At 35.9% G+C, this 13,931-nt stretch overlaps 1 protein-coding gene across 1 annotated transcript; it reads left to right on the forward strand.

The window, feature by feature from the left end:
• Positions 1 to 253: 253 nt before the first annotated feature.
• On the forward strand, positions 254 to 739 carry LOC141587915 (uncharacterized). The gene has a single exon (XM_074409380.1). The coding sequence runs from the start codon at positions 254 to 256 to the stop codon at positions 737 to 739; it is 486 nt and encodes a 161-aa protein (XP_074265481.1).
• Positions 740 to 13,931: the final 13,192 nt, after the last annotated feature.

The raw sequence follows: 13,931 nt of genomic DNA on the forward strand, positions 1-13,931 counted from the left end.
TTTGTCCTCTAACCGTTCTTGGCCCACCACCTTCTCCTTCCTCTTATGGCGTCTTTGGACCAGGAGGTGTGACTCTATCTTCTCGCATCCCGCTCCCACCCCCAGCCAGGCCTTCTGTAGAATTGCTTCTGATTTGTCCGCTGCCTGGGTTGCGGCACAGTGTGCCCTTCCGACCTCGGTTTGCGCCCCCCCTTCTGCCTGTTGCTACCTATGTAGCTGGGCTCTCCCTCCGCATAGTTGGCTCAAAGTCAACATGGATGCGGCTTTCTCCCCTTCCTCCTCCTGTGCTGGCATTGGGTGTATTGTCAGGAACGATATTGGGTCTTGGGTGAAGGGTTGGTCGTCTAGATTGTTTGCTCCTAACCCCTTTGTTTGTGAGATCCTCGCCATTCGGGAGGGACTCCGGTACTATGCTCAATCTTTGGATAAGTGTATTATTGCCTCGGATTGTCTTGTTGCGGTCAATAGCATTTTGAGTAGTGCCCCACCTTGTGGTCTGTATACTAACATTATCCTTGAGTGTAGGGATCTCTTGGAAAACTCTCACCATTTGAAGCTCATGTTTGAGAAGAGGTCGGCTAATGAAGTCGCGGATGCTCTAGCCAAGTTCTCTTTAAAAGATACCACTTCTTGTAATGGATGTTTTATTTGGGACTTTGCCCCTTCTTTTGTTAGTAGTTTGTGTACTACGGACTTTGTATCGGCCATTGAGCCGCTTCCCCCCGACCAGCCCCCTTGATGTATTTCTCTTGAACTTGACTTTTATTTAATCTAAGTTCGTTCGTTCCAAAAAAAAAAAAAATTGATTACTTGCTAAATACGGAGTATTTATGAAAGAAATGTATTTGTCTAATAGTCACTCTACCCTTGCTTTATTAGCGAGTTTGATAATAATGGACTTAGACCTTGATGTTTTTTCGGCTAAAAGAAGTTGATCTGGACTGAATTAAATAAGTTGAAATAATAGTTAATTTGAGTAGAATTCAAGTAAATTGTGTTATGCTAGACTGAATAGAGTTGAGCCGAATTAAAATAAGTTACAATTAAGCTAGAAAGAACATGACTTTATTATTACTCGTATATTAATGTTGTCTGGTTAATGGTTATGGGCTTCATGATAAAATACTAGTGATTTGTGTTGATAACAAGTTTCATGCATGTCATGCTTAGCTTAAACTAGGTATGCGATGTGTCACGGTCCGAAACTTTGAGTCGGGGCGTGACGCGCACCCTTGTCTAAACACTCGACAAGAATGCAAGCGAGAGCGTCAAGTACTAGTGCATTCGTAATCGGTCTCGGGTTATGGGTGTCGGAATCCTAGTCTCGATCGACACACATGGGCTTGTTAGTGAAGTGAAGGCAAGAGTCATTCACAAGAAAGCAACAACAAGTAATAGGAAGGCAACTTGGTAGGAAGTAGATTTTTGATTGACTAGTACTCCCTAAAGAGGGAAATTTGATATTTACATCCTGGTAGCAGGAGACATTGAAATTACAAAACTAGTGTAGAATAGCGATATACCTATTTATAGAAAGAAAAACTTAACTAAGACTATCCTAAACTAGAAAGCATTTACTAAAAATATACAAGAGGAAATGAATCTACATAGCATAAATAAATCTAAGGGTTCGAAGTGTGCGGATCGTTACACGATACGAGTATGTGACGATGTAGAATACACGACTTAAATAGAGAAGAGAAGAGGAATGCATGGATGTGAGAATGGGGTCAAATGCATGCCGGACCAACGACTTTTTTGACAACAAGCAGAGAATAGCTTACATTATTCCAAATGTTACATAGTAGGCTATTCGACTAAGTAGCACCAGAAACCTGACAACCATCTCTAGTACTACCAAGCCATTCCTAAAGATTACATGAAAATTAACAACAATAAAAACAACCACAAGACAATCTAAAACTAGAGCATCGAGGGCATGTTGGTGAAGGAAGGAGGAATAGCCACAGGCCATAGAACAAGCTTCATACACATGGAAGACCTCCAAATACCGTCGATACATACGAGCCGCAGAGTGACAATAGCAAGGTGTACTTACACTCTTACGAAAAGAGTGTAGAAAGACAAAGTGGTAAGCAAGACAACAAGGTCCGCCATCGGCGGAGATAAAACTCCTACACCTTAGAGATCGAACCCTCCGATCGTAGGACCAACAGATCAAGAACTCCGACATGCAATATCCAACACGAACACGAACCCACGAGGACAGGACACCCATTCTCATAGTCGGTTGCGAAGAAACCATAACCCTAAAAAGGATAAGATACACGACACTACGAGCTACCCCACAGATTAGAGGACAGGACACCCATAATCTAAAGGAGGTTTTTATTAAAAATAACAGAGAAAAGAACAACAACATAAAAGATGAGACATAGGCCACCGAAGCCATCCAACCCAACGCCTCATCCAACCCAACTAAGACCAACCCGACCACACCTCAAACAGACACCAACTCCAACACTAACCCACTCCACTCCAGATCAAGGCGTAAGCAACACAGCAACCAGGGCAATTAAAAGAGCAACCCGCCCACACCAAAAAGACACAAACACCAACGATGGTCACCGGCTCACCCAGACGAAACCCCCACAACAACACCAAAAACACATTCAGGCAACCACACAAAGGACCATAGACCCAGGCAGAGAACTAAAACACGCAAAAGGATCAAGGACACTCCAACGAAACCCGTTTCACCAAACAACACCTCCCAGGACCACCGCCAAACAAACAACCAGACAAAGAAAAGGAGCTACACAGCCCGACACAAAAAAGAAAAGGGGACGATAGGTGGGGGGAATGGGGGGATCATCAAATCAGTCCCAAGACAAGCCCACAAAGAGCAACAGAGAAGCAGACGGACGACACATACGAATAAACAAAATAAGAGAGCCAACCCAGAGGTGGGGGGAATGGGGAGAACACCCCTGGTTTGGACATCAAAGACGACGGTGAAAGGACAAGGGGACAGAAGGGCGGGAACGACAGTGAACCAAAATCCTAACTCGATGGGTAAAACCCATCTCCAAGACTGAAAAGACCAAAGAAAAACAACTTGGGAAACAACCAAACCGGGGGTGGGGGAAGAAGCCAAGGGTCGGGGATCACACCCCGGAGATGCGAGCCGGAACGAAAGAGACGAGGAATAGGAGAACGTTGGGGAAAAGGAGAACCATCGAGAAACCACCACAAAGAACACCCACAAACACCCAAAAACAACCCCGGAGCAGGGAAACACCGAAGATCAGCCACGGAACGGAATCAGTGAGGAGAGGAGATCAAAAGAACGAAGAGATGGTCATTCGCCGGAGATGGGCCAAGGAACGACCCGATCTCAGGCGAAATGTTGGCCGTAGATGGGAGGATCGAGTGTGGACGAAGGCGGCGGCGACTCAATTAATTAGGGTTTTGATTTGGGTTTTTTTTTTTGGGAAAAGGAGAGAGAGTTTTTAGAGGATGAGCCTTAAGAATTAAGTACTTTCGGACCAACGGTTAAGACACTGATTTGTAGGTGCCATATAATCCACTATGCGTTAATCATGTACTTAGTACACTTTTCCATACAAAAGAGGGAATGAAAACAAGTTGTTTTACTACCTTTACATTGCAAAATGTAATCCTTAATGAGAGATCTAGTATTTTAGTATCACTGACGGAGTCAAGATTTACGATCATAGTGGTGAAAAATTTTAGCGGGAGCGAACAAGTAAAATGACATAAGGAAAATTTAAAATAGATTGAAAATTTTAACTAAATTTTTCGAAATTTTCCTTAACGAGCGGGGGCGAGCGTCCCTGCTAACCTTCCAAAATCCGTCAATACTCGTGTCCTTATCTAAACACCAAAGTTTAGTTTTTTTTAGCATATTTTCCTTATAAGTATGGTGAGCTATAATACACATAATCTTTTAGATTTATATATTTATGTCATTTGGTATTTCACATTCTTCGCAAATTTATCTCCAGTTTTTGTTTAAAGAATCATACGATAAAATTTCATTGATTTTTTTAAGATAAAAAGTTGCGGCTAAAAATATATTATTAGAAATTTTATAAAATTACACCATTAATCTCTTGATAAAAGAAAAACTTTCATTAAAATACTAATCTTATCTTTATTAATTCAGAAGACAATACTGAATGCAGGATGCGCCACGTCATTTGTACAACTTTGCTTTTTTTTTTGTTTTGTTTTTTTTTTTTTTTTTTGAAAATCAAGTTATGGTGGGACCCGTTGGTGTTCAAAAAAATTAGTTCTTTAAATCGTCCAACAATACAAACATGCGACAATTTCCATTTTAGAAAAAATTCTATGAAAAAATTTTATACAACTAGAATAAATGAAATTAATTGCATATAAGCGGAATGAATTAAAAATCGAAATAAATGAAATTAACTACAAATAATCGGAAAGAATTACATAATTAATAAAAAAATTACATAATTACGAGAAGAAATTACATTTAATTACGAGAAAGAATTACATATAATGAGAATAAATTACATAACTTGCATAATTTTTAAAACTAGATAGTACGAAATATTTTTTAAAAAAAATAATCATGACGGAGTATTTACTTAAAGTAAAAAAACTCGGCAACTTTTCTATCAGCCGCGCACACCGAAAATAGTAGGTGACAATGATAGGCTACCGAGTAAATTTACACTTCAACAAGCATTTAAAGCTAAATTAAATTTTTTATTTCGTTAAAAAAACCAAATAAATTTATAAATTTATTGAAATATTTAAATTTACAAATTTTAAAAAATTATAACACAAATGATTCACAATTATTTTGAAAATTATTTTTTTAAAATATAACACGATAATGACACAATTTTAAAACTTTAACATATGTTTTTTTTTTTAAATATTACTCTCAGATCTGTATAGAAAGCTGATAAGTCCAATTTATATATATTCTATCCCCATATTTTAGCTTTAATTTACATGTCATTATGCACTAATCTTAGTGATATTGAGCTAATATTTGCTTTCTAGTTCTATTTGTATGTTTTGTCATGTTTTATAGGTATAAGAGATTTTAGGAGCTTAATCCTACACATTTGCAAGTAAACTAGAAGCTTGGCTAACAAAGGAGCAAGATTGGACTAGGTGTTGGAAGTGTGTGGACTTGCATGAGCAAATGTGGTGGATTAATTTGAGAAATGCACAACACAAGTCAAGAAATGAGCCCAAGTATAAAATCAAGTGTTAAAGCCCAAGTAGAAGAAGATGGGAGAATGCCTTGGATGCTCATCTTAAGATGCTCTTTGGATGCTAATTGTGCAATTATGAAGGTGTTGATGGCCAACTTGGGATTCTCTAGGAAATTACTCTAGTAATTAAGAGAGAATATTTGGGGTTGACCCCTTGTATTTGCTCTACAAAGTTCACCCTTTATTTCCTATATAAAGAGTGTAGACTTCAACACTACACACCATCTATTCTTACACACTTTTACATATAATTCTCTCTAAATTTAGTAGTTAGTTTAGATTAGCTCTTAGTTTAGTTTAGTTTAGATTTACTTTATGTTATTTACATTTCCTATTTATATTACAAGTTATAAAACAATTTACATTTACAAGTTAATTATATTACAAGTATTGTTCTTCCATTTCTAGTCCATTTCCATTCAAGGTAATTCTATCTTTATTTTAATTATGTTATTTATCATTTCATTTAGCATTAGTTTAGTTTATATTTTCACAATGTTAGAGTAGTTGCATTTGTCTAAGGAGTAAAGGAAACCATGCATGATTAAGTAATATATAAATGTCAAAATGAGGTTAAGTTAATATTGATAAATTGTTTCTATCACATGTTTGCAACATCACGTTTAATCTTTGTTTAAAGGTCTTATTCATTGATTAAGTTTGTTCATTCATTCTAAAAGTCGAGAGGCACGGAATTGAATTAGACAAAGCATATGTAGTAGGACGACCTAGTCATGAACGAGAGTTTCTCTAGGACCCGGTCTATGGTTGACATTAATATCGTAAGGTGGGTGTTTTTAAGCCTAAACATTTATCGTAAAATCAACTTCCTAACTTGACATGAGCATTTACATAATTAGCATGTGTGACCCGACTTCCCTAGACATTTTCTTTATTATTGTTTTATCATCACATCAAACCAAACCAATCAATCAACCATTAATCTACCGAGATAAAAGTTCAATCCATATCAACTAATTAACAACTCCCGTCTCTCTGTGGTTCGACCCCTACGTACTACATTCAGTTGTTTTGCTAGGGTATAAATATTATCTTTGTATAGGTGTGCGATAGCCTATCAAATTTTGGCGTCGTTGCCGGGGAGACGGTTTTGTTTGTTTTTAATTGTTGAATTTTATCTTTTTATTTTGTCTTGAGGAACACTTGTTCCTTGAGATTCATCTCACTATTTTCTTGTAGTTTTAGTGCCTATTTTTGTAGGTGATAAAGTTATTGGCCATTCATAATGAATTACGAATTCATCGCACAACTCAAAGATGAGCCTTTTCATGACTATCTTGCCCGATTCAACCATTTTTGCGATAGTCTCCTCTCTTTTGGACATGTCCTTGATGGGGATTACATGGTTCAATTCGCGCTTAATGGCATGAATTTTAAGACCCGGGAAATAGCTCTAAACTTGAGTAATGGGAGTGTCTACTACATGGTGGGGCTAGAACTTTGGGATTTCTTTGATTTCATGGCTAGCCAAAGTCAATTGCGGGAGGTAACTCGTCAAGAAGAATTGAGGCGTGCAATGCTTCTTCAAGATCATTTGGAGCAACAAGCGTCCGAGGCTCGTATCATAAAAATGCTCGAAGACATGCTCACAGAAATGCGAGAAGGAAATGAGCGATTTATCAAAGCTTCTAATCTTCCACCTTCCCAATGTGAGTCTTTTGCAACTAATAATTTAGAACTATTGGAAGATGATGATGATGGTCCTAATTTTTCTTTTAAAATTCCCCATAACATCACTCCGATTGACCATGTAGAGACTCGTGACATTGACCTTGTAGTAGATGACACCTATGTCGTGGACGATGTTAGGCCCGTTTTTAATGAAAAGGACGAGGTTTTACCCAAAACCTTAGAACCCTTTACAAATCCTTCCATGGAGGATATAGTGGACCCATTAGAAGTAGATGGTGGACTATGTGACATAGAGGTTAATAAGATTGAAACCCCCAATTCCCCAAAGTCCTACCATTTAGAATTTTCATACCACCTAATTGAGACCGTTTATGATGATAATTTGTGCACTAACGATTATTTTTATGGTCTTAAGCATGATGCTCCTTTTCTTGCTGACGAGTGGAGTACGGTGGTTCTATTTGAAATCTCTCATGGGCAATTTGATAAGATTAATCCTTTCTTGCCTTTGATCTTTCATACTTATATCTTATCAATTGCTTACATATGCTTGTGTATTGCTCATGCACAGGTATATGATTTACTTCTAAGGGCATTGACGTGCTTTTTAGAGGACGATGGAGGATCCAGTAGAGAAAAAAATAGTTTGTTTTTATTTCACTTTTTACGCAATTTCATGTTTGATTAGAATTAGGAATAAATTTTAGACTAATTAGCTATTTTGAGTTGTGATTTGTAGGTGTTTGAAGAGGAGAAGAGGCGTTTTAAAGGATAGCATACTACCCCTGGTTGTAACCCCGTTCGGGGTCGTAACATTTCCGTATAAAAGCAAAAAAAAAAAAAAAAAAAAAAAAAAAAAAAAAAAAAAAAAATTCAAAAAGTCAACGGTCAACCCCGATCGGGGTTGACCACTCCGATCGGGGTCGTGACTTTCTTCCTTTTTGCGCGTTTTAATAAAATACGGGATATGCTAAATCTTTTCTATATGCTTCAAAAGCAGAGGTCGGTACTCCTTCTCTCTATTTTTCTTCATTTCTCAATCAAATCACCTCCGAAAACCTCTATTAGCATCATGGACAAAGTACTCACCGGAATTTTGACCCATTTTTCGATGCGATGCTAAGTGGAGGAATCCCCCAATGTTTATGCTAGCTTGGGGGAGGCTCGTTAGTCTAGTAAGTTTCTTTGTTTTGCATTCTAGTTTATTTCTCGCAACCCATTAAATATGACCTCTTGTCGTTCTTGTTTATGTGCTTTGAGCCATTTTTGTGGTTTAGTTGAGTAATTTAATTGTTGGCACATTGAGGGCAATGTTATGTTTAGCTTGGGGGGAGATTGTATTTGCACATTAGTTAGTTTGCATTTAGTTAGTATAGATTTAGTGAGAATTTTTGAAAAATTTGTGTGAATTTTTCCTTCTAATTCTTTACTTGTCTTACTTATGCCCTCTTGTTTGTCCCATTTTTGGGTTGATAACTCTTGATTCGCTACTTTTGACGGGATATAGCATGCATGGGGATGTCTTGACATAGTAGGTGGAAGATGGATTTTAGACCAAGTAAGCTTGATCTTGACTTTTGGCAAGCCACAAAATGGTAAGGTAGAGCCTTCTTTAGACCAATGCATCCATATCCGGTCTCACTTAAGTGAGTGGTAGGTCTCCTTATGGTGTGTGCTACATCAAAACGCACTAATATGGTCTTCTTTTCATCTCTTTTAAGCATTAGTTTCATTTTGCTATGCATTTTTGAAGCCCAATTCACATTGATAAATTTGCCCATTTTCTAGCCCCTTCACATGTTCTTATTCCCTAACTACATTAAAAATAGCCTACCCTTGTTAAAGCTAGTAGCTAAGTTCTTTCGGTGATGGGATGCTCAAAATTGGGATGTTCTTCAAAATTTATGTCATTGTGAATTTGTTTGCCGGATGTCATTGTTTTCCGGTTATGCTATGAAAAAAGGAAAATAGAAAAAAAGGAAAAAAAGAAAAAAAAAGAAAAAAAAAAGAAAAGAGAAAAAAAAAAAGATTTGTTTGATGAAGTTGATGTTAATAATAAGTGGTAGAAGAAGAAGAAGTTAAGATTTCTCATATGGTTAATTATATATTTTGGAGAAATTCTTAAGGTTTGTAATGTAAGAAGTCATTTGTCTTCTAATTGGGCTATTTTGGGTTGGAACGAGCATTTTCACATGGTTTTGTTGCTAGCTTAACATTAGCTCTACATATCCATAATCATTTGTCCCCCTTATGTCCCATATTACAATAAAGCCTTTTTCTTACCCTTTGGCTTCACATTTTGCTTGCATTTGATTGTTTTGGCTTATGATTTGATTGTTTACCATATTAGATTGCGGGCACATTCTCATGAGTCGAGGATAGCTTGAGTGATTATTCACAAAAATGTCCTTTACACAAAATTGAGTTATGAGTGGATCGTGAGAGTCCGAAAGTCAAAAGATCATGCAAGAGCCGAAAAGTTTACTTGAAGTCGACCACACTACGCCGTCGTGTAAATCTCAACCATGATGTTGCTTATCCTTATGCCCATGTTGTTTAGGGATTTGAATCATTTTGCTTGTTAGCTATTTTGGGATTTGCAATGTTGGGATGATTTCTTGCTTGAGGACAAGCAAGGGTTTAGCTTGGGGGAGTTTGATAAGTCCAATTTATATATATTCTATCCCCATATTTTAGCTTTAATTTACATGTCATTATGCACTAATCTTAGTGATATTGAGCTAATATTTGCTTTCTAGTTCTATTTGTATGTTTTGTCATGTTTTATAGGTATAAGAGCTTTTAGGAGCTTAATCCTACACATTTGCAAGTAAACTAGAAGCTTGGCTAACAAAGGAGCAAGATTGGACTAGGTGTTGGAAGTGTGTGGACTTGCATGAGCAAATGTGGTGGATTAATTTGAGAAATGCACAATACAAGTCAAGAAATGAGCCCAAGTATAAAATCAAGTGTTAAAGCCCAAGTAGAAGAAGATGGGAGAATGCCTTGGATGCTCATCTTAAGATGCTCTTTGGATGCTAATTGTGCAATTATGAAGGTGTTGATGGCCAACTTGGGATTCTCTAGGAAATTACTCTAGTAATTAAGAGAGAATATTTGGGGTTGACCCCTTGTATTTGCTCTACAAAGTTCACCCTTTATTTCCTATATAAAGGGTGTAGACTTCAACACTACACACCATCTATTCTTACACACTTTTACATATAATTCTCTCTAAATTTAGTAGTTAGTTTAGATTAGCTCTTAGTTTAGTTTAGTTTAGATTTACTTTATGTTATTTACATTTCCTATTTATATTACAAGTTATAAAACAATTTACATTTACAAGTTAATTATATTACAAGTATTGTTCTTCCATTTCTAGTCCATTTCCATTCAAGGTAATTCTATCTTTATTTTAATTATGTTATTTATCATTTCATTTAGCATTAGTTTAGTTTATATTTTCACAATGTTAAAGTAGTTGCATTTGTCTAAGGAGTAAAGGAAACCATGCATGATTAAGTAATATATAAATGTCAAAATGAGGTTAAGTTAATATTGATAAATTGTTTCTATCACATGTTTGCAACATCACGTTTAATCTTTGTTTAAAGGCCTTATTCATTGATTAAGTTTGTTCATTCATTCTAAAAGTCGAGAGGCACGGAATTGAATTAGACAAAGCATGTGTAGTAGGACGACCTAGTCATGAACGAGAGTTTCTCTAGGACCCGGTCTATGGTTGACACTAATATCGTAAGGTGGGTGTTTTTAAGCCTAAACATTTATCGTAAAATCAACTTCCTAACTTGACATGAGCATTTACATAATTAGCATGTGTGACCCGACTTCCCTAGACATTTTCTTTATTATTGTTTTATCATCACATCAAACCAAACCAATCAATCAACCATTAACCTACCGAGATAAAAGTTCAATCCATATCAACTAATTAACAACTCCCGTCTCTCTGTGGTTCGACCCCTACGTACTACATTCAGTTGTTTTGCTAGGGTATAAATATTATCTTTGTATAGGTGTGCGATAGCGTATCAAAAGCCGTTCATTACCGATGATTTATTTACCTGGAGCAAAAATTATGGCAACTTTACCAACCCAAATACAATAGAAATGCAAAAAAAAAAAAAAAAAATACATTCAAAAACATTAATACCCGCCCAAATACATACCCGTGCAATTTTGCACGGGTTTAAAACTAGTTTCATGATTAATACGATTTTGATTTTTCAAATCAAAATATAACGATGAGAAACATAAAAGAAAAATTTGTTAATTTAAATTTCATAAATTATCCACTAAAAAAGTAAAACTCTATATATACCGTGCATACATTGTATGGAATCTAAACTAGTTATTAACTAAATTTTTGATAATTTACTGAATTTATCCTATGACATTACTTATTCATTTGCCCTCTAAATAATCTCTAATTATAAATCTTGGCCGCGCCCCATCATTACTTTACTAGTTTACTTAGAACTAGTGTAGATCCCGTGCAAATACACGATTTTTTAGATAATAATCTACAAAGACGTTAAACATTATAACTTGGTAACATAGTTAAGGGTTATAAGAGAGAATATTTGATAGCCGTTTTAACCGAACCTAATTATATAAGTTAGACGTTTTAACTGAACCTAATTATATAAGTTAGGTCATTATTAAAATAATAATAATATTATTATTATTATATGATTATATTTATTATTAAATAAAAAAACTCAAGTAATGACTTAATTATATAATAAAATTAGAGAATTTGCAAAAGAAGATAATCAACTTGTAGTAGTGTAATACCTTTGTATCATCACAAGACAGAAAATAGAATTATGAAAAAATTTGTGTAGAATGTTTTGTCTTATATTAACATATTTTTATTAATGCAATCTCACATGTATAAAAAAATCAAAATCAAAATATCCCATTAATGTATATTAAAATTTGTAGTAGTTTCTCCTATTTATGATATAGAGAATTAATATGGTATAATATAAGGAGTGAGGACCAATCATAGAACATTTCACTTAGGCGGGAAAAAATTTAGAAAACTTTTATTCTTTTAGTAGAAGGAGGATTGCATAAGGCAATTTTTTTTCTTAAGAAGAGTATGTAAGTTAACTAAATGAAATACGAAGTTTAGTACAATTTCATTTTGTTAATTGACCTTGTTCTTTTGGATTTAATTTCAACTCATTTTAGTTTAGTTCAACTCTATTTAGTTCGGTATAGCTTTATTCAGTTAAGTTCATCTCTTCACAAATTATCTCTTTATAAACCATCAAACCTCCATTGATGAAGGTAAGGATGAAGATGGTTGTTATGGAAGATTAGTTATTGAGAGAATTCGAGAGAAGATTATAGAGAGATAAAATGCTTTGTATATTATTGATACAATATTGTGAGAAAAGTAATCTGATTACAACGAGAAGTATTGCTTATATACTAAGACCTCTAACTGATTAACAAACTAAGTTAGTGGTTAGTTATAGGTTAGTTACAAGCTTATTGACTAGTCAACTAACATTTATAGACTTATATTGTCTACATTTCTCCCTCAAGATGGACTACAAGAAGATAGTTGTAGACCAAGCTTGGCGGCAACCAGAAAATTATGTTCTCTGGTACCTAGAGGTTTAGTCATTATGTCAGCTAACTGCATCTTAGTACCAACATGCCGAGTCTTGAGAAACCCTTCCATTTGTTTGTCTCGAATGAAGTGGCAATCAACATTGATGTGCTTCGTCCTCTCGTGAAACACAGGATGTTCAGCTATGCATTGAGCAGCTCTATTATCACAGTACAAGCACTAGTAGAAAAACTCCACACGGTAGCGGTTATAAATGACCTTTTGTGGCGGTTTTTAAAGATTTAGGGTCCGTCGTTTATCGCGGCGTCGTATAAACTTTACGGCGGTTGTAGACGGTTGTTAAACCGCCGCTATAGCTCTTCTATAGTTAAAAGGAACCTACAGCTCTTGTAAAATACTTGCATTCCAAACCAACTCACTAGCTGTATAACTCATACTCCTATATTCTGCTTCAGTAGAGCTCTTACTCACGGTCTTTTGCTTCTTAGTTTTCCAGGATATGAGAGAACTGCCTAAGAAAATACAGTACCCACTCAGTGACCTGCTACTAAAAGCACAAGTTGCTCAATCTGCATCTCTGTAGGCTTGCAACTCCAATGAAGCTGATGCAGAATAGAACAGTCCTGCATTTATAGTACCTTTCAAGTACTTCACCAAGTTCTGAGCTGCAACATAGTGCTCATCTCTAGGAGCACTCGATCAAGAACTGACTCAAATGTTGTACTGCATATGAGATATCTGGTCTAGTCAAGCTAAGATATAGCATCCTCCCAATTAGCCTTTTGTACTTCTCTGGTTCAGAAAGTAATTGCCCTTTATCAGTAGACAGCTTTAGGCCCTTTTGCATATGAAAGGATACTGTCTTGGATTCCTCAAATGCCATGTTCATTTCTGGCAACTTCTAAACCCAGAAAATATCTCATTAAGCCCAAGTCCTTGATGGTAAACTTGGAATGCAACTGATCCTTCAACTGTTGTATGCATGTAATGTCTTCACCAGTCACCAACACATCATCTACATAAACTAATACAACCAGAAACTTCTTTGTAACAGTATCTGTTCTGGTAAAGAGAGAATAATCTAACTTTGATTGAATGAATCCCAAGTCCATGAGATATTTAGTCAACTCAAGGTTCCATTGCCTTGAAGCTTGCTTAAGGCCATATAATGACCTTTTTAGCCTACAGACATGCCCTTTCTTTTCAAGTGTATAACCCAAAGGGGGTTTCATATAGACTTCTTCATCCAAAAATCCATGAAGAAAAGCATTATTAATATCGAGCTGATGCAATGGCCAACCCTTAATAGCTGCTAGGGCCAATAATATCCTAACTGTTGAAAATTTTGCAACAGGAGAGAAGGTCAACTTGTAGTCCATATCTTTGACCTGATTATAACCCTTAGAAACTAGCCTAGCTTTATA

The sequence above is a fragment of the Silene latifolia genome, chromosome 6, assembly GCF_048544455.1.
Source record: "Silene latifolia isolate original U9 population chromosome 6, ASM4854445v1, whole genome shotgun sequence".
Taxonomy (NCBI): domain Eukaryota; kingdom Viridiplantae; phylum Streptophyta; class Magnoliopsida; order Caryophyllales; family Caryophyllaceae; genus Silene; species Silene latifolia.